The following is a 27,078-nucleotide window of genomic DNA, read 5'->3' as shown; positions in this document are numbered from 1 at the left end:
TTCTGTTTCACAGTGCACTCATTAAAGCACACCAAATAATAAAATAAGTTGCTGAGGAGCGTGTACAAAGGAGCGCATTTATCTTTTTCATCTCAAGAGCTGCCACTTCTATTAAGGGAATTGCAGACTTTGATATGTGTGATAAGTGTTTCCACTTTGACTCGGCACTGATCTGCTGTGTTCACCGCTCCCTTCTCCTCCAGTTCATCTACAATGACTTTATAAATGTCACTATTTTTGTGGACTTTATTTTTCATATTCTGTTCTCTTCGGCCCAGATGTCAAGCAAACATCAGACTTCTGCAGAAGTCCGAGTCCGTCCTCTCCCACTCATGTTAACCTGTCGTATACCTGTGTCCATCTCAGCAGATGCCCACACAGGCAGCCTGCCTTTCGGTTCGCTTGGAATCTGGAGCGGTTCATTTGGGCAGTTGTGAACGCAGTAACTGTACTCTGGTGCGGACCAAAACAACCGGTCCGCACCAGAGAACGGTTACTGCGTTCACAACTGCCCAAACCAACCACACCAGAGTTGGATTAAAACAGACTACATGTTGGTTTGTGAAAGTGCCCCAAAGCTAGTACCATGCTACAGGATAGCATTAGGACAGTACTACTTTACTGGCTGTTATTTCCTATCCATATTTTGTTGTTATATTATAATAATGACTAATTCATTGATAACCTTTACTTGCTTACCATTATTTAGTGTCACAGGCAGAACATCTCATTTATGCTGATGCACGTTAAGCCGGAAGTGCACTCTAAAACTGACTAGCTTGTGAACAAAAACAATTTCAGTGTAATTGCACAGACTTCTATTCATTTGAGTGGAACTGTTTTATTATGGTTTAGAAGAACAAGCAAGGAGAAGACATAACCTTGCTTGCTTGCTCGATCATCTGGCGTTGACGCGATTAAGTGAACAGAGTTTGAGTTTCAGCATATACGCGTGTATTTTCTTGCAGAACTGTATCAACAGCAGCCTGAATGGAATTTGCCATCTACTGCTGGCTTTGAGTCTCCAATCTATCGGACTTCCATGGTCTTGGAACTACAAGAGGAAAGTCACAAGAAATGACTTGGAGAACATGTAATCTGACCCGAGAACTGACCCACTGTCTTTCTTGCAGTGAGGGGACATTGCTGTTCTGCACAATGAGTTTAGCACAACACTTTAGTAGCGTTACTATTATTGTTCCTAGTGTGAATACTATGCTGTAAACATTTAAGCCAACATCAATCTTTTTGTGAAGTGGGCTACATATAAACACTGCACTATTCTAAGCTTTCTGGAACATTAGTTCTATATATAGGGTAATCAGCCCCTGCTGAGCCTACATGTTTAATGTGTACTGTCTGGCACTGGCAAAAGAGCTTGCCAATAAAAATGCCTCGATGTATCAAGGTGCTGTTCTTTATCTTTTTTTCCATAGCACGGAGGACACTTGTTTAGTAGTTAGGCCTGGCCTGGCCTGGTCTGGGTTTGGGTCTACCTCCCCTGTTCCAGTGAAAGCAGAAGTGCAGGAGTCCAGCTTACCCTCTGAGGACAGACCCTGGATGTTGACTCCTTTGGCTGCCAGGAAACTGAGGCAGGCATCGATGTTCTCAATCTGGAGAGAGACACACAGACAGCTGTGAGACACGGCACCCTGCACATTTACATTCATATTTGCATATTTGCATAATGTTAGGAAGCATGCTGGTCTGTCTTTTGCAAGCTTCTCTTGAGAGCGTAATGGCAAAACTGGAAGTGAACATCTACACGTCTGTCTAGAAAGGAAAGCTGGCACCACTAACCTATTACAGTTTTCAGAAAAGAGGTGCTGAACATTAACACCAACATGGATGAAACACAGATCCATACATCCTTCATTATTCATTGATTTGATACTGTTGGACCAGTGAAAAACAGGCTGTTAGAATGGGAAACTAAATCTGTTAATGGTTATTGAATTGTCTTTGGCAGTAAATACTAGTTTCCTGCCTGGAAGCATACATTTGAAATCTTAGAAAGTACACAGGAAATGCATATACTGTATGGCACAACTTAAAAATGTTTAGTAACTAGTTGCACAGCTTTTTTGAGTTAACTACCCAAGTCTAATATTTCACGTTGCCATTTAGTCGACACAATGTGCACACAGAAAATGTGAAGTTGGCAGAACTTTTTTCAAATTCAAAAATGTAAGTTTGCTCAACTAATTTACTTCTCTTGGGTCAAGTTGGCCCAACCTTTCTACAACTTAAAACATTACGTTCTCAACTCATTACTCCTAGTAACTGTTTTTCTCTGAAAGCAAGTTGGCCTAACATAATACTACACCTCAACAATTAAACACACAAGCATCTCTTTTTAAAAACTTGATTCGTCTAAAATTATTTATAATTAAAGGTAGGTTTTTTTGGTTAAAGGTTAATAAAATACTTGGATTTGATAAGCTGATACTGTTAAACTCCAACCATCTGATAGCAAGAACACAAAACTACAAGCTAATAAACATTTAACATAACAGACAGCACAAACTATTAAGTACAGTAGTTCAATTTATTAAGTCAACATTAATCAAGTTATTCTTTTAACAGTGTATGTCCGCTAAGACCTCACAATCCTCTAATGTTTGAATAATAATAATATAGGCTGCCCCCACATTAGTCTCTTTGGCAAACATACCTGCGTTGGAAAGTGGTAGGAGTGCTTTATATATGGTGACTGACTCTTTCATATTGTGATTTACAAAGCTCAAAACCCACTATTGGCCACATGGTGACATAGTCAAAACACCATTCAAAGCAAGCAGACTTTCGTCAGCAGAGCAACAAACCACCTATACGACACAGTTGCTATGACAGCAGCCCTGGCAACCTGAGCAGACTGCTGAGCTGTCACTGGACTCAGGGAGGATTTGATAGGCAGACAGGCTTTGTTTCGAGCCCATGTGACCCATTATACAGCGAGTCACAAAGTAAACCACATAAAACAAGTCATCAAGCAGAGTCACCGCAGATTAATGATCGCGCGATCAAAGTTTACCAACTGTTGTTGTCGATGAGCAAACACACCAGGTACAGCACAAAGGATATGAATGTGGCACGGCTGTTGCTCTGACTGTTAGCTGGCTCTCTAGGCAAGGCAATTAACTGGAGAAGTGACTGTGAAATGGACGTTTAAAAGCATTTTACAGTATGCACAAAGGTTAAAAAGGTGCTAAATCTTTTTTAGCATGACATTTATTACCAGTGAGAGTAGGTTTATAACACATTGAGGCCAATCTGCCACAATGTACTTACAACAAACCCGTTCTGAAAGTACAACAGCTCAACTCTAATCTCAGAGCCGAGGGAGTACAGATATAGAGCAGTGGTACTCCAGGTACTTTCTAAACTAAAATACATATGAACTGTGTCCTCTGTAAACGAGGCTGGGTGTGGGCTGCAGCCGGGAGGGTCCCGCTCACTAAAGATTAATGACATGATTACACTTAATATGCGCCGACTAAATATAGCTTGACCTACAGCTCCCTCTGTGGTTCTGCTGTTAGGAAGTATCCGGCTGTGAGGTGAGAAGCTGAAGTAATATCTCATTTACATCTGCCTCTAATAAAACACGTCAACAGCTGATACATACACACAAGACACATACTGATGTTACTAAATCCACTGTAGCTACTTTTTTTTAGTGCTACCCACTATCTACAAACACACTTCTATTAGTTACAACCACTGCTACATTTATATTACCTCCATCCACTAGCATATCACATTTAGTTACATACACCACTACCACATTACTATCAGTTACATCCACTGCTGTATTACTACTAGTTATTAGGGGTGTGAAAAGAAATCAATTCACCTATGTATCGCCATTTTTTGAGTCTATGTGGAGGTAGAAGGAAGTTAGCGCTTTTATTGTTGCAGTCAGAGTAAGTGACGTCATATCCGTTCCGTATCCGTCGACCAAAACAAACTGTAGCGAGTTGAAACGAGGAAGTCTAAAACGTTGGAGGGTCAGTGTGGATACGACCTGCACCCTCACATGTTAAATCCAGCGTGGTAAACACAACACATCCAGTAAAGGATGGAAACACTTTGGGTTTCACACGTCGACAGGAAAAGCAGAGCTAGACATCACGGCTAAAGCTGCATGCTAACTCTGTCACGGACAGGAAACGTTATTGTATGGCGGTAACGTGCGGTCGAGCCGGCAGTCGCTCTCATCTCCGTGGTCAAACGGGCCGACGCTACAACTGTAGAGCACCCATATACAGACATTTCTGTTCTCTGCATTGAAACGGCCCCGATGGAGCTGACCATGGATGGATAAAGAGAACGGAGCTGACGGGAGAGCTAGAGACCACCTTGGACAAGTTAGAGGAAGTAGACACTTGGGACTATGTCCGCTTTCCAAAATAAGGTGTTAACAAAGAGAACTGTATATACAGAATACATCTATGGAAATAAGATTGATGGATTATATTCACCAGAAGTATAAAACATCACATGTCCCTTATAAATTAAAAAGAAAATACCACTAATCTGTGAGGGAAATGTCTTTATTCTTTGATGTTTGGGTTGCTGCCAATGACTGATATACAGTATTTGACTTCAGGACATCTCTGACTACATACATACTGAAAATCAAACATTTTTACTGGATTAATTTAGATATTTTACAAAGTAAAAGTCCCTCACAATACTTAAAAATCACAATACATAACGAATTGCCACCCAAATATTGTGATAGTATTGAGTCGGGAGATAGGTGTATCGTCTCAGCCCTAATTACTACTAGTTGCATCTTCTATCATATTACTATTAGTCACACCCACTGCATTACTTTAGTTACATTCACTACCATAAGATAGATAGAGATGGATACACTTTATTCGTCCCAATGGGGAATCTGGTTTGCAGCACAATCACAAGGTATTTCACCACAACTTCACAGAGGTCACCATTAGACATACTCGTACACATTCCCATTCACATACTTCTCACTTTGTAATAAATGAGGTCAAAGTGCACTGGAGATAAGGTGCTAGTGCATTACCTGTTTAAAAAGTTAATGGTTTGTGGGATGAATGGGAACTTGGATGTATTTTTAGTGAAAAGGGAGGGCAATACCGTCGCCATGATGGCAAAAATTCAAATGAGGAGGCAAGGGGTGCCTCTCGTCACCCACAATATTGTTTGCCTTCTTCATCATTCTATCACTGTAGATATATTCCATACTTGGTAGCGTAATCCCTCGCAGTTTGCTGGCCGTTGTTACGGTTTTTCTGTGCCGTATATTACTATTAGCTTCATGGAATATATTACTTTTAGTTACACTCAATACCATAGTGCTGTAAATGACATCCACCATATTACTATTAGTTACTCCCACAACTCTATATGTGTTACCATATTACTGTCAGTTTCATCCACCATTAGTTACACCCACTACCATAATCTAATTAATTACATCCACTAACACATCACTTTGAGTTACATCCCCTAGCATGTTACTATTACTATAGTTCCGTCCAGACCACTACTATATTTTATATCATTTAAACCCACTAGCATATTATTATTAGTTTAATCCAACATATGACTATTAGTTACACTTACAACCATAATGACACTACGTACACCCACTACCATATTATTAGCAACATCTACTACTCAACTGCCATAACTTCTATCCACTGCCACAAAATGAATACTAACATGCTTTACCATATCAATATTAGTTGTACATATGCTACTAACCAGATTATCACTTGCTTCCACCATCTGAACACTAATGTCTGTATTACTGCCAGAGTTATTAACACCCAAAACCAGATTATTACCTGGTCCATCCACTAACAGCCTACTATATTTACATATTACATCATCTCTGGTATTACAACCTTCACTACTGCCCCACATTGTTACGCTACTTGATGACTACTAGTTATTCTACTCCTGGTTTAAACTCCCTATCTATCTGAGCCATGTTAGTGTGTGAAGAGGCTGGCGGATTGAGTTGAAACAGCAGTGCTGCCCCTGCTGTCATTTCCATGACCTCTGACCCCAGAAACAGCTGTTAGACGGGCTGACATATGCTGCGCGTTGAGGTGACGCAGCAGAAAACATAGGAACAGTAAGAATGCCGACTATGGCCCTCTCTCTTTATACCACAGACTCTTTAAAAATAAACCTCTCTATCCCCACCGACATACCCAGAGACCTTCTAGAATACCCCGGGACTAAACTCCATTTGAGTGACTGAACCACTCCTCCACTGCCCCAAATTCCCTGGTAGAGTTGGAGTTTAAATAGCAGCAGCCTGCAGAAAATATGCTTCATTAAGATTCCCCATCACAAATGCCAGTCCCATCCTGCTGAGATGCTCCCAAACCACGCCTCTCAGGGGTGCTGAAGCATCTTGCTATTTCAAATCTGAAGGGACCAGAGCTCGGAGAAGCCAGAGGAACAATATTCAACTCAACAATCTGCTACATAGTCTGAGATCTGACTGTGTTGTATATAGGAAGACCAATCACTTTATCTAGACGCTGTCCCTTAACAAATCCTCCCTTGTGTATTATTTTATTGTTGTATAGCACTATATAAGTTACTGTATTTATAAAACATAGTCTAGTCTGGCCTAGATGTTTAAAACACTGTACAAGTAATTGCAACATCTCCAGGTCGAATCCAGCTGGAGACCTTTGTGGTATGTAACAACTAACAATTATTTTCATTGTCGATTATTTTCTGGATTAATCGATTTGTTGTTTGGTATATAAAATGTCAGAAAATGGTCGATCAGCCCATCAAAGCCCAAGATGACGTCCACAACTCAAAGATATTCAGTTTACTGTCATAGAGGAGTAAAGAAACCAGAAAATATTCACATTTAACAAGCTGGAATCAGAGAATTTACACTTTTTCTTAAAAAATGACTCAAACCGATTATCAAAATAGTTTGCGATTAATTTAGTAGTTGACAACTAATCAATGAATCATTGCAGCTCTAGTGGTGTGTCATCCCTCCTCTCTCTCACCTCTCTGCTGTCAAAACCACAAGTTTTTCTCTTTTTATTCCATACCTGATGAATAGAACATGAATTAATGACTATTTAGAAAATTGGCTTCATGTTCTACAAAGTGATTATCAAGTAAAAATAACAACAATTTACAACTTCTCAAATTCAAAAATGGTCTTGCTTTCTCTTACTTAATGTCACTTTAAATATAATACTGTACATTTTGATTGTTGAACTGTTGCTCAAACTAAATATGCTGATGTAAGTTTTGGTTCTCGTAATTAGGGATGCTAATTTTGAAAAAAAATTTAAACCGATAACCGACCATTGTTAACCAATTATTAACCGTAAACTGACAGCGGTGCGCCAGCTGCAGTGTATGAGCACAACAGACAACTGAGTCCTCAGTTCACCCATCAGGAGAGTTACTGTGGCAGCCACCGTGCTGCGTGTAGTGTCGCGGACATGCAGCCACTTTCCCAATAAAAGTCTCCACCGCACATTTAGTTTAGTTTAGCAGGTTGTCAGCTGTGTGTCTGCCCAGCATAACGACACTCTGTCTGCCTGGCGTAACGATAGCTAGTGTCCGACAAACCATGTGTGTGTTTGTGCTACATCAGCAGCTCTAGCGTTGCTGGTGGCTTCGTGCTCGCCACCGCCACACACACACGGTCTGTCAGCACGACGTAACTTTAGCAAGTTTCCGACAGACCGTATGTGTGTGTGGTGGCGGTGAGTGTGAGGTTGTTGGTGACGTTCTAGCTGTGAACGTAGCTGTAGCAGTGTGTGTACAGTTTATTTGTCTGTGAATAAATGCTACAAGGTTACAACTCCTCCGCTCAAGCCATGGATGTATTAAGAGAACTGGATCCAGCTTTGGGGGCGGGGCCCCGTTCATTCCTATGAGAATTGCTCAGTGGCGCATGATGCCAAAATGGCTCGACTTCCATCTGGAAAAGTACCCGGATCTTTTGGCGATCTTTCGCATCCATTTGGCCCATGGAACATGCGCGGTAGCGTCCGCTAGGTCACATGATTCGGGCACGGGGTCCCAACGTCACGCCATCGTCACGGCTTGCGCTGTCGTCTGGGTCTCACTCACATGAACGGAGGAAGGGAAATAACTCAGATTCAGCTATTAGTGCGCTTTACAACTTTTAAGACCTAATGATTTAAATAAGGACTATTAGAGTGTTCGTACTGGGGAGTTGATTCACCTCAAAATAAATGATTCTCTGAGTTACATACCTCTCTTTCCCAATGGAAGTCTATGGGAAAAAGTATTTTTGGGCCCAATGCATCACGTGACAGACACGGAAGTTGTAGTACCGCCGTTTGGCCACTACGAAAGTTGGGATCAACGTCCGGCACTCTTCCTGGGGGCATGGCTCACGCAAGCTCAAGACGGGAGCCAATATCCTGTATCTTGCAACAGCGGCTCAGACTCTCTTAAGGTGGGCTGTTAAGGTGGACCAGCTTTTCCCCTCTGAGTTTTGCTCTGCTTTTTAATACGTTTTAAATAGTTCTTTTAACCGTTTAACCGATAGCATTAATTGGTCAAAATGTTTGATGTCGGTTAACGTTCATTATTAACATCCCTACTCATAATATCTGATGGGCCTTTGTCATTATTTATGACATTTTTTAGATTTATGATTTATTGATCTTAAGCAATTAATACAAGAACAATTATCAATTAACTAATACATAAATCAACAATGAAAACTATTGCTAGTTGCAGGCTTACTGAAGATGGGTTTACTTGACATCACATTTAACCAGCAGGAATAACAAAGTTGTACCTCCACACAATTAACCCAGAAATACAATGTGCACCACTCAGCTGTCCTCTGCAAGTAAAAGTGAAATGACAAAGTTTACAAAATGCTTAGAAAATATACACCAAACATGCACACACACACACACACATACACGCACACACACACACGCACGCACGCACACACACACACACACACACACACACACACACACACACACACACACACACACACACACACACGCACACACACACACACGCACGCACAATCAAGAAAATACTCGTATTAATACTCTGCTCAACCTCATCTGATTATCAGAACAAAACGCCTCTAAACAAGCCCAGAGAGAAATCCACAACACATCCTCTAAACCACTGAAGGACACCACTGGTAGCTCCTACCTGCCTGGATGTGTGATCTGTTCCTGCAGTGTGAATGCTCTGCCCGGCCTCACACCTCCATCCAGGCCACCGTCACCTCCTGCTCTGCAGCGGCAGCAGCGTGAGGCCGGCCAGCTAACAGCCCTCTGAACAAACACTTCTTCCCATCACAGGGATGCTATTGTTGTGTGTGTGACAGAGAGAGAGAGAGAGAGAGAGAGAGGCAGCGCTAGAGGGAGGGAGTGTATGTGAGCAACAGTGTTACGTGTCTGAAGCAGGATTTGACTGATAGGAACTTTTGAAGACTGATACTGAGGCCGATATTTTTAAACCAAAGCTGCTGATAGGTGATCTTAAGCAATGCATCTCTGTATTTAAATACAGAAACCATCATCTTGTCAGAATGAAAAAGCCTCTGAGGCAGTATTAAGGGCATCAATGGACGCAAACTAGACTGATTGTTGTTGCCGTAGAGCTGTGAAGCCCACTGAGACAAAGTCGGATATTGAGCTACAGCAACTTGAAGTGTTAAGCAGTTCTTTAACCACCCCACCACAACTATTCAATACTAGTTTAAGCACTGGGATTCACATCTGCCTTTAAAGGATCATTCTGGTTTATTACAACTTGAGTCTTGAGCCAATCATTTGTACTCCCCAAAGTAATCGCTGAGATTTGGGAACATTCTGAAGTTGCTACAACAACAAACACACGTGGTCAAATGATCAGACAGGTTGTAAACACGTCAACAGTTTAACCAGATTATCTAAACCACTTCATTTGGAAATGTATACGAAAGTAAGCACACCAAAATGTCACTAACTATCCCTTATTGCACCAAACGGGCTTGTTCTCATACACCATTTGTAGCTATATCTAGGAAAAGTAAATGCACTAATTCACATATAACCCATGTAATCAATTTGTATGTAATCCACATATTTGTGAATTGTTGGATGGGTGGATCAAAAAACACCTGACTTTCACCCAGGAGACCGGTGTTCATGTCCCATGACCACAAGTCAACGTTACGCCACTTCCTATGGAGGATGGAACCTGCCAAAATAAATAAATAAACAACTCTATAAATAAATAAATACATATAGTATAATACAAACATTAAATGTAGCATAAATAATTAATTGATAACATGTGACATAAATTGAAATCTCTGTTTTAATTTGTTTCTTTATTTTTTTCATATTTGTATCAATTCCCTTATTTATTTACTTTTCTGTTTAATATTCACTTGTATTTATTTATGCATTTATTTATATTATTTTATTTTGCATTTATTATTTATTTTGCATTTATTACTTATTTATATTTATTTTTAAATGTTTGTATTTATTTATGTATTTATGCATTTATTTATTTCACGATTTTGACCTTTTGCATTTCACCCCTTATTTATTTCCCCAAACCTATTTATTTCTGTATTATTTTCTTTAAACATTTCTTTATGCATTTCTGACTCATTATGCAAATGAGGGGGCTGTCACTCAATGTGTGTCATGGGGTCACGTTGGCTGGTCTGACTTCATTTTAGAGATGTCATTTTAGGGATTTCCATATCTCAGTAAATTAACATGTTATAATGAACCGGAATTATTCTTTAAACTGTGAATTAATTTCCAAAAAAGCATTACTGAAGAAATGAACAGATGGAGAAAGGATGGAAAAAGCCCAAAACAGTGCAGGTGTTTTGTTCTGGTCTGACCAGGAAGGAACCTCCTTCACACTTTCACTAAACAGCTAGTCTTGGTCTTGTGATACTCAGACAATCAGAGATCTCCGTCTACCGAATGTCTGAGATGTCTGGGGATTTCTAAATGCAAAGTTGTTGCGGCCCTTACATGTCCTGGATTCGGACAGGCCAATCACAATTGTGATTCTACATGCGTGGGGACATATGGCGGTGCAACGCGGGGATATCACGCTGTTATTGGTCGACATCATCTAGAATGCTGTTAGCACGTTAGCAGAGCAGCTGTAGCAGCAACAGTTCTGTGCATTTGTTTGTGGTAGGACAGTGTTTACAAGCACACGACTTCTGCATGTCACCGCCCCAATATGAAGGGATGCCCTTAAGACTTAAGAGTTGGTTCTATGCAGGATTTTTAAAAGTCTATAATTGATTTCACTTAACATGATTAGCCGATATCTGATATTTCAGGAAAAAATAAATATTGTCCCGATATGCTGCAACCCTATCGGTCTGACTCTAGTGTGACGACACCAGCTTCATTGCCTAAAGCTCTGAATTTCTACCATTTGACTCTGACTGCTGGGTCTTGTGGATTCAGATCACGTAACTGACAGCGTGTTAGTATGTGTGTGTATCTGTACATGTGTCTGTATGACTGTGTGGTTAAATCTGCCCACACACACACACACACACGCACACACACACACACACACACACACACACACACACACACACACACACACACACACACACACACACACACACACACACACACACACACATATACTCTCACTCTCTCAGGAGGTTCCACAGATTACAGCTACCAGCTCACCTGCTCAACTTTGACATCTACCTCCATCTCTTGACTGAAAAATGTATTAACACCTCGGGGAGGTGCTGGTTCTCACTGCTTATTGATAAATTAAAAAAAAATGATGCACCAGCAGCTATGATACACACACCATGATGCAAAATCACACACTTCAACTTCAGGCACCATATTCTGTTTTATCGCTTCTGCAAATGCATTTTTATAGATTTCCTGTTGTGTCTTTATTCATGTCTGAAATGATATTATGGTCAGAGTGTGTATTATCTCATCTAATTCAGCATATGCTTCTTATTGTTATCTCCTCATAAGATTTATTATTATTAATAAACTGTTATGTTAGATTTCCCTAATTATCCTCAGGCTAACACTATCTGCTTTCATAAATGGAAACATAACTTTCCTCTGGCTCCATCATTTCCCTGCTAAACTGTGAGCAGAATAATTAAAGCAAAGCTGCTTTCATTTGTTGTTGTCTGAAAAACCCATTTGGGTTCTTAATCAGAAGAATTTATTTTCATTTAAAAGAGGCCACTTTTTACCCAAGGTTGAGCTTTATGGAATAATTTCTTGTATAACTTGCAAACTGTTGTGTCATATCTCCCATGAATGGACTAACTGTTACTGCAACAGATGATTCACTTATGCAACAAACGAGCACACTATGTCTGTGTGTATGTACAGTCGAGTGTTTCTGTTATTTTGTCCACCCCCTTTGAGGGCTGTTTCTTTGACCCCAGGGCTCAGCAGCCTTCATGAGGAGGACAAACTGTATTATATATACCGATAAAGGTCTGTTCCCTCTGAGATTAGGATTTGGGGTTTGGTATCTTTGGTTGCTTAGAAACTGTGATCACCTGAGTTCTGACCAGCTGATGCAGTCTGGGATTACTCTGTAAAGTACCGCTCCCTCTGATCAAACATTGACCAGCCCATTCAATCATTAATAAAATATCTTATGGGTCCTGCTTACCTGCGTAAAGCTTCAACATCTACAAACACATTCGTCTGCCCCAAAGAAGCAACCATCTCCCCACCAGTCTGAATATGTGATCTCTGAACACAGACTGAGGGTGAATACTGGGGTTCGAGGTTTGGTCAGGTAAAAACTGTGTGAAAGTTTAAAGCGATACTGCACCTGGAGGTGAAACACAGAGTGAATGATAAAGAAAAGCTCCACACAATCAAGAGTGAAGAGGATGGGCTGTATCCTCATTAAACATTCCTCTGTGACTGTTGATGTTTCCTTCATCCAGCCCATTAAACACCTGCTCCTGCTGGTTCCTATCTGACTGGATATCTGTCAGTCTTCACTTCTCCCTCTCTCTTTGGCAGCAGTACAAAATAGTCCGATTAGAGAGGATCAACCAGTCCAGAAGTGTGTCCAAGAAACAAGGTTGAAACTGAATGAAACCATTAAATAAATATAAACTCTTTCACTCTCTCTTTCTTCCTAAACAAGAGAAGTGTATAGTCTGAAGCACTGCATGGCTTATCCAGGAATGTGTTCCTAAAGTAACCCAATTAAAAACATTGTTTCATCCTTAGAACTATTTGCAGCACACTGTTTCGCACAGAGGATTACTATGGTCACACAACACACTTACTACCACACAGTATGACGTCAATACTTCAACATCTCAGCAGAAAACATCCAGTCTACAGTATGCATACAGTCCACAGAGCAGACCTGACACAACGCGCTCCTTTAAAGGGGCGTGGCTTAGCACATCAATAGACCTAACTCCACAACTCGTGGGCCCATCATCTCCAAACTTGCGGAATATTTTCATAGGACTACCTGAAACATCCCCTGAAAGTTTCATTCAAATCGACCACTAGGGGGCGCTTCCAGAAATAAAACCTATTTACTTAATTTTGGCGCAAAAATGCCATGTTATCAATAGATAGTCAGATGACAGACTCTCGAGGTGACAGTGAACGCACCGCTGAGTTTCGTTTTTAGTTAGTGGTGAAGAGGAGAGATGAAAACACACAGAGGTTAATCAGGCTGTTCTTCATACAGAGTTGTCCTCTATCAGCCATGTGTGTGTTCAGCAACACGTGAGTAGAGTGCCTTGGTGCCTTGAGTTTATAATGATGTTGTAATGTGTTCTGTTTGTTAGCATAAAGTCGGTTGCTAACAGTAGACTCTCAGATGTGTAGGCTGCTCTGAATGTCTCTGTTGGGATTAGTATAGTAGTAGTAGTATAGTATAGTAGTATAGAAGTGCCTACAATGATGATGTCTCAGGCTAATGCTCATGTTGTGTTAGAATTCAAGTGACCAGCTAATTAGCAGTTTAACTTTAGGTAAAGTTAGGTGATGTTAGGTTATGTTAGGGTGACCATATTTACAAACCCCCAAATCGGGACCCTGAAGTGTACCGCACTTGTGTTCATGCACGTTCACGCACGGTAGTGTGAAATCAGATAGTAACTAACAGACCGGTGATAACAGAACCTAAGCGACACATCCAACGTGGTGGATTGCCAGTACTAAACTATCTCTAAACTAGATTAAAGGGACAAATTAAATGGCCAGTGAGCTCAACTTAACGTATTGACGATTGTTACCAAATTTTCTGTGGATCATTATTGGACCAGGCTCATCAAAAGTTGCAGAAAGCTTGTTGATATATCATTGCATTTCGAAGATAATGACCAATGAATTTCAAAAGGGCGTAGCTCAACACATAAACAGACTTAAGTCAACAACCATTTGGCCCATCATCTCCAAACTTGCACGATATGTCCACAAGAGTACCTTGAACGGGCGAAAGCTTGAACCCGCGAACTGCCGCTTGCGACTGTAATTATTATAATTAATGCCTTAGTCTTAGGTTGTATGTTTACCTTTTTTAAAGTCATTATTTATTGTTGATTACTCAATTAATCTACGGAATAATAGGTCAAATACTCGATTACTAAAACAGTCGATAGCTGCAGCCCTAATGTACAGCAATGGATTATACATACATTTCTATTGTAAATATAAGTATTATTGCTGAGGGCCAGCAGATTGCCCTCAGCAGATTGCTATAGTATATAACATCATTTAAAGGGTCAGTTCGTCCAAATTACTTCACCTAAATCTTACAGAATATTTTTAATTCAAATGTTCATGTTCTGACATATCTGACACTGACAATCCTAATAAAATGGAAGTAAAAATCATTTAATTTGTGGTGATTATAGCATTGGAAAATTCCATTAAAATTTAAACAGCAACATCTCTTTGAGTGAACAGAAGAGGCAAGAATCTGGCGATACACGATACATATCATGATACAGGGGTTACGATTAAATATATTGCCATATATTGCCATTTGTTTTATCTAATTTTAGGAAAGCTGTCATAGTATAAAGAATATTATATGCATAAAATCTGAGTAAAAAAGTTTACTTTTTTATACAATCAGTATAGTGGGATCTGCAGTCCCTGTAACATCCAACATTATAGCACTACTTTCTGAAAGATGACACTGCTAGCGGTCAGGGGATTAAACAAAACACAAAATATCTGCCACAAATCTTTGCATGTAAACAATTATTCAACAAGTTATAGTGTTTTGAGAATCGATACAGTATCACAAAACATAATATCACGATCCTCAAGTCGATATATATTTTCTTACACCCCTATTTCTACCAATGAAATAGTCCCTTTCAATTCGGCTTAACTTCAACAGATTGGTGCGTAGTATCTGAAGTAAAGTTAGTAAATTAATCCATAACTAGACATGTTTGGCTGATAAAAGCATCTCTGTTAGGCCTTGTTTCATTTCTGAGCCCCTAACAGGTGAACTCTAGTTCATTTCACAAGTTGTTGCTTTAACATGGGACGCTTGGTCGAGTCCCCCTGTGTGTGTACGTTTGTGTCTCTGTGCATGTGGCATCCTGTGTGGTTTTAACAGCTCAGTGTCAACTCAACACCCTCGCTGTGGGCTGCTGAACCCACACAAACACACAAACACACACACACAGAGGCCTGACTGGGTGGCGAGGGAATGACCCGACGATGGGGGTCCGTTTAACAAGGAGGTGACAGTTGTAAAAACAAGCGTCTCACTCCGGCCTGGATAGCCAGCACGCTGATCAGCTAGCGTGAAAGTGAGGTGAGAGTGCTATAGTTTATTCCACTGATGGAGCTTATTTCCGTGTTTATTCGTTTAGAGACGGAGGTTAAGTTAAGTGGCGGTAATTGGCAGCAGCTCTGGAAGCTTTGGGGGTTTGAAAGCAATGAAATCAAGTGCAGTGAAAGTGGGCTCTCATGCTCCTCCACCCCAGCTGCCAACTAAACTCTCAGGACCTGTGTGTGTTTGTTTTGACAGTACAACAGCACACAAAGCAGACATTTGCATAATGATTGCGGTTGCACCTGCCCTTAGCGCTGCTTGAGTGCGTCAGATTTTGCTTTAAAGCTAACAAACCTACTGAGATTATACGCAGCGATCCAAAAATACTCACATACACACACTGACACACTGCAACATCTGTGCTCATCCAAGCAAAACAAAAAGCACATTCTGACAGCCACTAGCCAATAAACAATCTCACATTGCTTCCGTGCACACTATCATTTGTTTTGTTTCCCTCTTGACTGACACGTACACCATCTTTGAACACTCGGGACACAATCACAGATGTCTTATATATTCGGAACCACTTGATTTGTCTCAGAAGTATCCTGCAATTTTCTTGTCTTTAAAAGAGAAAGCTGAATGAGAGATACTACACAGGATGTTGATAAGAGCACAACAAAACCACAGAGACCAAAGAGTGCTGAACGCTCAATTACAGGCGACTGGGGGGCGTAATCAGCGCTAATGGGACAGGCCTAATTGATAGTGAGTGGGACAGGAAGTAGAGAGGGTGGTGGGCTATTTTCAAATGTTCTTCTGGTATCATGAGGCTGGTAGATCAGCATGGTAACCGGAGCAGGTTAACTTCAGAAGATCAGATCAAAACCTGCCAAAGGGTTCTGACCAATAAGCTTGCTGGAAAAAACGTAGTCTTCATTACTACAAGATCCCAGCATGGACAAAAGTATTGACTTTACAATAAAGTGACAAGTAATGAAAAGAAATATATATTTGTATGGTAGAATCACCAGTCCAGACGTTCCGTGTGTCCACTATGACACTAGATATATCAATGGCTAAAAGCTGCATTTGAATTGTGCTAAATGTCCTTCATTCCCAACAGCAGAACATGAGAAGATTTGAGGAGACTTGTGTTGAGAATTGGAAATCAAAACTCTGCCCTCTGTTGTCTTTTATTAGAACAATAATCCACACACTGTTAATTAGCTCCCAGCAAACTATGAATGCAACATTTTGGTGATTATCAGGCATTAACTACTTTTCTTCTTCTCTTATCTCTGTTTTGGCAGGAAAAAACATTTTCATTACTTTAAACTTTGTGCATCACACATTCATAATAGTTTGTTCATCATCAGACAAAAAAGCAAAACATACTCACTCTATACTAAATGCATATGTAATAATTCCTGCTTTCTGGTGTTCCTACAGCTTCTTAATCTACTCTACTTGTGTGTAGGGCTGGGCAATATATCGATATTATATTGATATCGTGATATGAGACTAGATATCGTCTTAGATTATGGATATCGTAATATTGTAATATGGCACAAGTGTTGTCTCTTCCTGGTATTAAAGGCTGCTTTACAGTAAAGGGATGTCATTTTCTGAACATACCAGACTATTCTAGCCTTTACCCACCTATCATATCCACAATACTGATGATTATTAATCAAAAATCTCATTGTGTAAATATTTTTTAAAGACACCAAGGGTCAACCCTACAAAATCGTCTCAATATAGATAGAGGTATTTGGTGAAAAATATTGTGATGATTGATTTTCTCCATACTTGTGTGGTTATATTGTAAACATTTCACTGCCTTGATTATACATTTTTGCTGTCGCAATAACCACATTTTCCCATAGTTATTATATTTCCCATTAAAGGTGCTCAATACAAAATTCAGAGCATTTCTATTGTCTCCACACGGCTCTCAACATGGAGACAGCTGAGCCGGCAGCTAACGGTGCTAACAGTGCTAACAGAGCTAACAGCGTTAACCTGAGGGGGAACCAATGGGATGGGCGCTTTGCTTCCACAACTTTGCCGTTGGTTTGGACGGCGTTATCAGCTGTAACCGCCCTATGAGAACAGTCCAGAGCGGCGGCCGTGAGCTAGCCAGTGGGACACGCTCACATGCACGAACATGCACAAAAAGCACGCGCGGTCGGCCCGACCACATCAACACAGCTCAGAGAAACTCTGATTATAACACACAGCGGGAGAGTGACTTCATTCTCTGCTCAGGTAGACATTACTCCGCTTTATCTTTACATAGCAAACAGTTGTTTGCTGCTATATTAATGCTCTGGATATCGTATAGAGAACCTCCAAGTATTTCATTCATGTTTCTGATTCATGATGTTGCTTCTAATTAACACCGCTGCCTCTCTCACATGAATGTGCTCGTAGCCGGACAGGAAAACACAGAGTTAACTGAGCCAGTTGATAAGCAGCTTCGTGATCCCGATTATCCAGGATGACCAATGTTAAGTTAACCCAAAGGAGATACCTGGCTTCACTGAGAGCCCCAGCTCTATATTCTCACTTATGTTATATTGACAATAGAGCCTGACTGATATACTTTGAGGCTTTATAATGTATAGGGCTGCAACTAACCCTTATTTTCATTTCATTTAATCTGTTGATTATTTTCTCGATTAATCGATTGGTTGTTTGTCAGAAAATGGTGAAGAATGTGGATCAGTGTTTCCCAAATCCCAAGATGATGTCCTCAAATGTCTTGTTTTGTTCACAACTCAAAGATATTCAGTTTACTGTCATAGAGGAGGAAAGAAACCAGAAAATATTCACATTTAACAAGCTGGAATCAGAGAATTTTTACTTTTTTTGGGCTGTCAAAGTTAACGTAATAATAACGCGTTATTACCTGCAATTCCAGCCATTTTCAAAGGGGTCCCTTGACCTCTGACCTCCAGATCAGTGAATGTAAATTGTTTCTATGGGTACCCACGAGTCTCCCCTTTACAGACATGCCCACTTTATGATAATCACATGCACTTTGGGGCAAGTCATAGTCAAGTCAGCACACTGACACACTGACAGCTGTTGTTGCCTGTTGGGCTGCAGTTTGCCATATTATGATGTGAGCATATTGTTTTATGCTAAATGCAGTACCTGTGAGGGTTTCTGGACAATATCTGTCATTGTTTTGTGTTGTTAATGATTTACAATAATAAATATATAAATACATTTGCATAAAGCAGCATATTTGTCCACTCCCATGTTGATAAGAGGATTAAATACTTGATAAATCTCCCTTTAAGGTTCATTTAGAGCAGATAAAAAATGTGCGATTAATTTGCGATTAACCGTGATTAACTATGGACAATCATGCCATTAATTGCGATTAAATATATGAATCGATTGACAGCCCTAGTTTTTTTTGTTAATAAAATACTTAAACCGATAAATAGATTATCAAAATAGTTGGAGATTAATTTAATAGTTGACAACTAATCGATTAATCGATACAGCTCTTATTATTTACAAAAGGTGGATCATTTTATGTAGCTCACCAAGACATAATTAATAAATGAATAGCATGGAACATAAAGTAGAAACAGACCACCATTAAAGCATTAAAACAGAGCACTATGAAATACTAACAGAGCACTAGAAATCAATGTGAACAGCAGAATGTCCTCATACGTAGATAGTAGTATGGGTCCATGTTTGCAATGAAGAGGAAGGGTTCAGCGATCAGCTGTGCTTCCACCTCCACCTCCTCGGTAGTTAACTGTGGGCGTGTATGTCTCTCTCTCTCTGGTGCTCTGAGAGGCTTCAGTAGTCTGGATGGTGGCCAAAAATAGCCCCCTCAGCTGGCACACTGGCCCAATTTACGACCCTTCACATTCAGCGGAGGGCAGCCCTGCCCTGGGCTCTGTCGGCTCATTTCCCACCGAGAAAACAAAACCGTGAAAACATGGAAATCCTACCAGCGGCGTTACAAAGGAAATCCCACTTGCATATCTGCTAAATGGCACTGTGGACCAAATCACACCATAAACTGGCTGTAAACAGTTTCTTTGTCAGCAGCGCCTGCTCTCAGTCCTGGAGATGAGAGGAGCGCTCTCTCCTTTGCAAGTGTAATAAGATGAGGCAAAACTGGCTCCAAAGCCAAAGCCTGCGATGCTTTCAACTGAGCGCCAACAGCCAGAAGTCTGAGCCAGAGGTTTTCACGGACGGCAACCCGCAAGACCACAAAAGTAAAAATAAATGGACCAACTATTCAGCAGTGGCTTCTGCACCGCGGGCTCAGCGAGGGCCCACATGAGGCGGTGAGATGAGAAGTGTTCGCACACAGAGGTAAGGTTCACAACGTTCTGCCTAAAAAAACTTAGAAGGTCACTTACCATCTGAGAACGGCTCTTGGGACAGCCATTGATGTCGCCAATCTTCTCATTGGCTGAGGAGAGACAGAGACAGAGAGAGGAGGCAGAGACAGGGAGATAAAAGAAGAGAGAATGAGTATCCAGGCGAGTTCGGTTGATGTAATGCTCTCTTTTATTTCCAGTGGAGGTCCCTGAGAGTGTGTGTGTCCCAGTCAGTTACTGGCTGGAGTGAGGAGAGCAGAGGTGTTCATGCTGGTGACTGTGACCCCCCCGTCCTCTCCCCTCCTGCTGAGACATAACACACGGTCTGGTCACAGCAAATGGGAATGGGGCCGCTGGAGGCCCGACTGAGATGTGTGCTGCTTCTTTTCAAAGGGTGTGTGTGTGTGTGTGTGTATGGTGTCAAGGATTCCTCCCATCTATTAGAGGCCCAGCCCACAGCAGCTGAGACATGATTGTCAGCTCACAGCTGACAACTGTGCCAACAACACGACCTCCTGCATCAGGAGGCACAGTGGGGCCCACAGCACAGCTCCACCTCAGGACCTCGCACTGCACAACCTACCCTGCGTGAAAATACTTCTCTTCCTGTCCAGTGAATACATACACAGTGTCTTTTAATGTGTTCTGCAGACACTGGACTCGCTGGACGCTCACAACCAGGCTTTATAACAGTGGTTCCCACACTGTTTGGATTGTGACCCCTTTAAACAAAGCTATGTTGACTTGTGACCCCTCGTCACAGGTCAGCCCTGTTTCCTAAAAATGACATTCCCATACAACGAAACTGCATTGTGAATTACGTTTCGAGGGGAGACAGATTTTGTCACAGATTACGTTTGCTTTTGACGTATTACAAATACGTTTGTCCGTGGAAGTCCGCGTACGGAGGAGGTCATGGTGGTGGATGGGTCGACAAACGTCGGACTTTAACTCAGGAGATATGTTGTTGTTGTTTTTTTTATTAAACCTAACAAAGTAGTTTTGTTGCATTTTTGTTGTGTTTTGTTTCAATTTCATAGTCGTCTTAATCCAAACCATGATGTTTTATTACTAAACCTAACCAAGTAGTTTAGTTGTGTTTTGTTTCCATTTACAACATTAACCGTAACGTGTTCAAAACTGTTGAAAAGAGCCACCGTAATCTTTTCCTCCAAACGCAATTGAGAATGTAGTTTAGTTGTATGGGAATGTCATTTTGTAGGAGACAGGGTTGCACAGGTTGTATGTCCACGCATTTTAAGTAGTTTAAACAAAACGTGATTTTCCTGTCACTGATTTAATTTTCAATTGATTTAAGGTCAATAATGTTCAAGGTTTGAGGAGTAAAAGTTAAAATGATCCAGTTACAAGAGGGAAAAAAAAACTTGGATTGGTTGGAAACCACTGCTTTAAAATCCTGCTGTACATCTAAAACAAATATATATATATATATATCTAAGTGACTTGGTAAGAGCAGAAACATTTAGTGAAGTTCAAGTCAAGTCAAGTAAAGTGTATTTATATAGTTCATTATCACAAATCACAAGTTCGCCTCAAGGAGCTTTACAATCTGCTCAGCATACGACACCCTCTGTCCTTAGACCCTCGATATGGAGAAGGAAAAAAACATTGAACTGAAGTTAACTTAAAGCTAATGACCAAAACATGTAAGAAAAGCTGATGGGGAGTTATAGCCGCTTTCCCTATACTGTATAAACATGTCCCTGTGTATTTACTGGGACATCAGTAAAATAAATAAGTGTGTTGGACATTTTAGAGGTTTTAATGATCCCTGGAAAGCAATATATTTAAACAAAAAAATGCATCATCATTATGAGTATATTAGCAAAAATCTGTCAAATAGCATTCCATTAGGGCTGTCGCAATAACCGCAATATTGCAATACCGCGACAAAAACAGTGGTTGTGGTCAACAACCACAACGGCTATGTTCACATTCGATCTTTCTTGAATTCTTTGCAATGGGAGCTCTGTGGAGCTGTGTGACGAGGCGCTGAGCTTCTTCTGTGTGCTGAGCGCTGCTGGTTTGCTGTTTTTTTCTTGTCGCCAAGAGTTGAAAAATGTTCAAGTTGTGCGTGAAACGCTGCACTTCTGTGTTCTACAGTAATTCAATTGTTTTAAAATAAGCCTGTTTGTCCTTTAAAGAGCAACAGTATAGCTAATCATAGCCTAACAATCAAGCTTGATTATATAACACTAAAAACAGGATCAATTAAGTCATTTGCAAAAAACAAAAACAAAATATCGCGCTGTTGAGCCAATAATTATCACTGCGTCAGCCCGAATTCCATACTTATAAAATATATATATCATAAAAATAGCCTAAATAAATGTGTTAAGACATTTAAATGATCAATGATTTAACACTGCTACTGTTGACTTTGGTTTGTGTGCTTCCTGAGAAATTGCACACTGTGGTGACAGACACCCACCAGAGACAGCTACTCTGTGATTTTCAGACACACTAAATGTTCCCAAAATAAAATAAACAAATAGGCAGACTCATTTTTCCTGGTTTGGTCTGCAAAGTGAGCAGCAGCTTAAAAACCAGCAGCCAGATAGAACTGTTTCTTTGAGAAGAGCAAAGTAGTAGTAAGACTGGGAGCTGAGGACACAAATACAATATGTTAACAAGGTCACAGGTGTGGCTCACGGTTGCCTCAAGGACAGCTCATAAGAGCGTTACTGATGTCCTTGATCTGGACGTTTCTCCCTTCCAAAGTCCTGACCTTGAATGTGACTGGGTCAAATAGCCAAACATGGACCATATCCGGTCCCAGTATGGCTGTTCTGACACCAGCAGGCTGCTCCGGTTTCACCAGTGATTATGTGGTGTGAGGTTTTTTCCCAGTGGACAGGAGGCAGCACAGAACAGGTGAATGGATGGATGGGGCTTGTGTTGTTTGAATATGAGAGCAGAGCAGCAGTGTCACAGTGTAGAAACACTACTGTATGTAGGCTTGGTGCTGTAGGAATACACAAGCTACTGGATGAAGGGGATCAGGTATATTTTCAACTATTAAACCTGCATTTTAACATCGAACTACAGCTTTACTTATTTAGCCCCCAAAAAGTCTCCTCTCAGGAGAAGAAAGTGATGGTCCAGAAAAATCAGGTTCAGTAGTGAAGGATGGAGTGTCACTACTGAGTGCTAGCAAGAGTAGACTGCCATCTTTACATATCCTTTCAAGCATTCATTCCAACATCACAGTATCAAAAGAGTTGTTATATTTCTGTCCTGTCTGTTCTAAGGAAATATTTCTGTTAAAAATTCCCACTAAAGGCGTATACATTTCACAACACATCAGATCCCTGTGAGCTTTTCTTTGTTTCTGAATGAGAGAAGAACATTTTTTCAAGTTCTCTCATGAGCCTCAGAGGAAACCTGAAAAAGATGGGCTGTCAATCGATTCAAATATTTAATCGCAATTAAGCGGATGACTGCAGATGAGATTTGTCAAGTAATTAATACTCTTATACAGGTACTGCATTTAGCATAAACAATATGATCCAATCATAACATGGCAAACTGCAGTCCAACAGGCAACAACAGCTGTCAGTGTGTCAGTGTGCTGACTTGACTATGACTTGCCCCAAACTGCATGTGATTATCATAAAGTGGGCATGTCTGTAAAGGGGAGACTCGTGGGTACCCATAGAACCCATTTACATTCACTGATCTGGAGGTCAGAGGTAAAGGGACCCCTTTGAAAATGGAAATGACAGTTTTTCCTCACCAAAATTGAGTGTAACTTTGGAGCGTTATTTAACTTCCTTCATGACCAGCTAGTCTGACTTGGTTGGTGCTGATGGATTCATCAGGTTTTACTAGTTTCATATGATACCAGTAGCTCCACTAGCTTTAAATATGAGTCCGGTACAACCTCCAAAATATCAGTGGCCCGTCACATTTTTAAGATGTTAATTAAAAACTGCAAGTTTCATTAATGCGTTAACTCTGACAGCCCTAGTTTGAACTTCTACAATATTGTGTTGTCCTGATCCTATCAACACCCAATTGAAGGAAAATACACAAAGGTTCAGGAGTAAATGAACTCTTTGCATGATTCATACTGAAATTGGCATTATTACATCAGATAATAGAGTTTCCCTCTGTAACATGTTGCAAAAGAAAAGCTTGTATTTGTATGATGATGTCCCTCCTTTTAAAATAAAAGTATATGTTTGGTAAAGGTCAGTTAGTCATCTCTTTAAAAGTAACTCATAACACTTTTTTCCCCAGAAACCACGCTTGCTTCCTTTTGCTGATTTTGGACTCAAATGTGTGTTTTCCTTACCTACGACCTGGATGATCTCAGCCAGCAGCACTCCGTCTGCGACGTCTGTTTGCAGGTCCTTGATCAGACGCTTGTGTCCTGACTTGGCAAGGTAATGGTTGGCCCAGTCCGTATAGATCTGCGGTCAGACACAAACACAAACCACACCGTTCACTTATGAGCCAACAAAAATAAAATCCTGTCCAAAACAGGGGCAACCCTGTCAGCTCGTCCATGTGTTTCAAACTCCATAAACACTTGAAAACTACAAAAGGTATAAATGGTTGAAGCAAATTTACGACTCTAATAAAATAACAACATGGTTGAATGGGAGCAGAGTAGCCCTCGTTCTTTTGTTGGGGCTCCGATCTGGCATATATCCGCGTGGTATTCAAATTGGGGCCATTGTGCTCAGCCAGGGCATTCATCTCGCAGCGCACGGCGGCTGTTTTCAATGGGCCATGCTGACATCACTCTCTGGGGACAGAAAAGACCCTTCACTGCCTGGGGGGAGGAGGGGAGGGGGGCAGAGCAAGCATCTGAATAATCTGAATAGCTTCCTTCATAATTAGTCGCCAAACTCTCTCTTTTAGTCCCTCTCTCTCTCATCAAGAGTTTCTATTTCTGGTGAGATAAAAAAGGCACACAAAGGTTGAAGTGAAGTTGCACAGAACATTATTCCTAATAAAGAATAAGTTATTTTTGAGAAACTGATACCTCATGAATCTATCTTGATTTTGCAGCATTGTCAGGTCCGTCTCTGTTTAACAACTTCAGAGCAGTTCTCCCCCCACAGGGATCTGAAACGTGCGACAGCTCGGCTAAATTAAGACACCTCTCCCTCTATAGTATGTCTCACTCTCATTTTCACAAAATCCCCAAAACTGTTATGCCAGTCAAGTGAAAAAGATGACAGGAGGTGAGACAACCAGTGTGTTTAAGTAACTGGATTAGTGTCTGCTTTCTTCAGTAACATGGAAACCAGAAATCTGATTTTGCAAGCTGGATTTCTCCTGGAGAAATTCTTTGGCTATGCGTTACCAGTTTCCTGCCTTTTACATGTACGCATATGCATGAAGGGAAAGCCTCGCTGTGACAGCAGTGCTGCGGCATAAAACAAATACTCATTACTCAGAGTGATGTATCCTTATATTCAAAATAATCAAATCCAGAGGCACAGTAAATAGAATCTGTTAGTCTGAATATGTCTTTCTACACAACTAAACATTATTTGTCCATTAGTTGTTTCTTTTGTTGTTGTTTTTGATCCGTTTGACTTTATTAGTCATACTGTAGGTAGGTTAACACAGGGTCAACGGTACAATGACAGGTATACTGATGACAGAACAGGCCAGCTCAGCAATAAAATACACTAGTCGCAAATAAGAGCAATAGTCAAATAAAGATACAATTACAATAAGATATAAGATAAGATGGGATCGCCTGAATGAAATATAGCACTATATACATACACTGTTAAAAAGAGGATTGTGTGTAAAAGTGAATGACACGTTTAACAGTATTGCAACAAATGTAAAAAATGAATGGGATACTGTATATTAGAGAATGAGATCAATACAAATATATATTATATTCATATATGAAAAAGAGGATTTGTGTGTATTGCATTCCCTTACATATCTGCACTGTAACAGGGGTGAAAAAGTCCACTCATTTACAATTAGAGCTGCAACAATGAATCGATTAGTTGTCTACTATCAAATTAATCGCCATCTATTTTGATAATTGATTAATCGGTTAAAGTATTTTTTTTAATGGAAAAAAAGTCAAAATTCTCTGATTCCAGCTTCATAAATGTGAATATTTTCTGGTTTCTTTACTCTATGACAGTAAACTGAATATCTTCGAGTTGTGGACAAAACAAGACATTTGAGGACGTCATCTTGGGCTTTGAGAAACACTGATCAACATTTTTCACCATTTTCTGACATTCTATAGACCAAACAACTAATCGAGAATACAATCAACAGATTCATTGACAATGAAATGAATAATTGTTAGTTGCAGCCCTAAGCACTATATACATAAAAGAGGATTTGTGCGTAACAGTAAGTGTCAAGTTTATCCAACAAAATTGCACAAATGTAATGGGAAAAAGGAGTGGGATATTGGACAAGAGAGCAGATAAATACAAATATAGCATTATATACATACATGAAAAAGAGGATTTGTGTGTAGTGCATTCCCATTGTGTACATATTTGCCCTGTAAGGGACAAAAATGTCCACTCGCTTCTTACAATACTCTTAAAATAAGTAAGCTTTGGCTCCAAAATAAGGTGGAGGGTAGGTGAGAGATCTGATGACTGACCTGCTGCATGTACAGTATACACACATTTTACAGCAGTCGCCAGGTTGCCACTATACTTTATATAAATGTGTTGTCCGATTTCCTGTGTGACATAATTTCTCCCGGTAACCTGGTTATAATGTGCATGTAAACTTTCTCAAGAATTACTGTGAAATCCAAGTGCATCTATTAGCACTGGATGAGTGCACAGCATTGTTCAGGTCAAACCTCAGCACAAACACAACACACACGGTGTGGCGAGGTGTGTGACACGGTTGTGACCCTTGTTTCTTTGTGTTTGCACTGTAAACA

At 40.4% G+C, this 27,078-nt stretch overlaps 1 protein-coding gene and 1 long non-coding RNA gene across 8 annotated transcripts in view; one reads left to right on the top strand and one right to left on the bottom strand.

Moving 5' to 3' along the window:
- nav2a (neuron navigator 2a) overlaps positions 1–27,078 on the bottom strand; it is a 190,079-nt gene that overhangs the window by 118,980 nt on the left and 44,021 nt on the right. For 6 of the 7 annotated variants that reach the window (XM_074624398.1, XM_074624419.1, XM_074624408.1 and 3 more), the window contains exons 2-4: positions 24,478–24,595; positions 20,199–20,251; positions 1,541–1,613 (exon numbers count right to left, since the gene is read on the bottom strand). In XM_074624398.1, coding sequence (XP_074480499.1) covers positions 1,541–1,613; positions 20,199–20,251; positions 24,478–24,595 — 244 coding nt within the window. Of the gene's footprint in view, positions 1–1,540; positions 1,614–9,201; positions 9,264–20,198; positions 20,252–24,477; positions 24,596–27,078 lie in introns of those variants that run through there. The other variant, XM_074624473.1, reaches the window with a different exon arrangement.
- LOC141761517 (uncharacterized) overlaps positions 1–27,078 on the top strand; it is a 161,441-nt gene that overhangs the window by 130,793 nt on the left and 3,570 nt on the right. The window lies entirely within an intron of this gene.

This window comes from Sebastes fasciatus, chromosome 2 (assembly GCF_043250625.1).
Source record: "Sebastes fasciatus isolate fSebFas1 chromosome 2, fSebFas1.pri, whole genome shotgun sequence".
In the NCBI taxonomy this organism is placed as follows: domain Eukaryota; kingdom Metazoa; phylum Chordata; class Actinopteri; order Perciformes; family Sebastidae; genus Sebastes; species Sebastes fasciatus.
The sequence above is the reverse complement of the archived record's forward strand: the minus strand, read 5'-3'. Positions and strand labels throughout refer to the sequence as shown.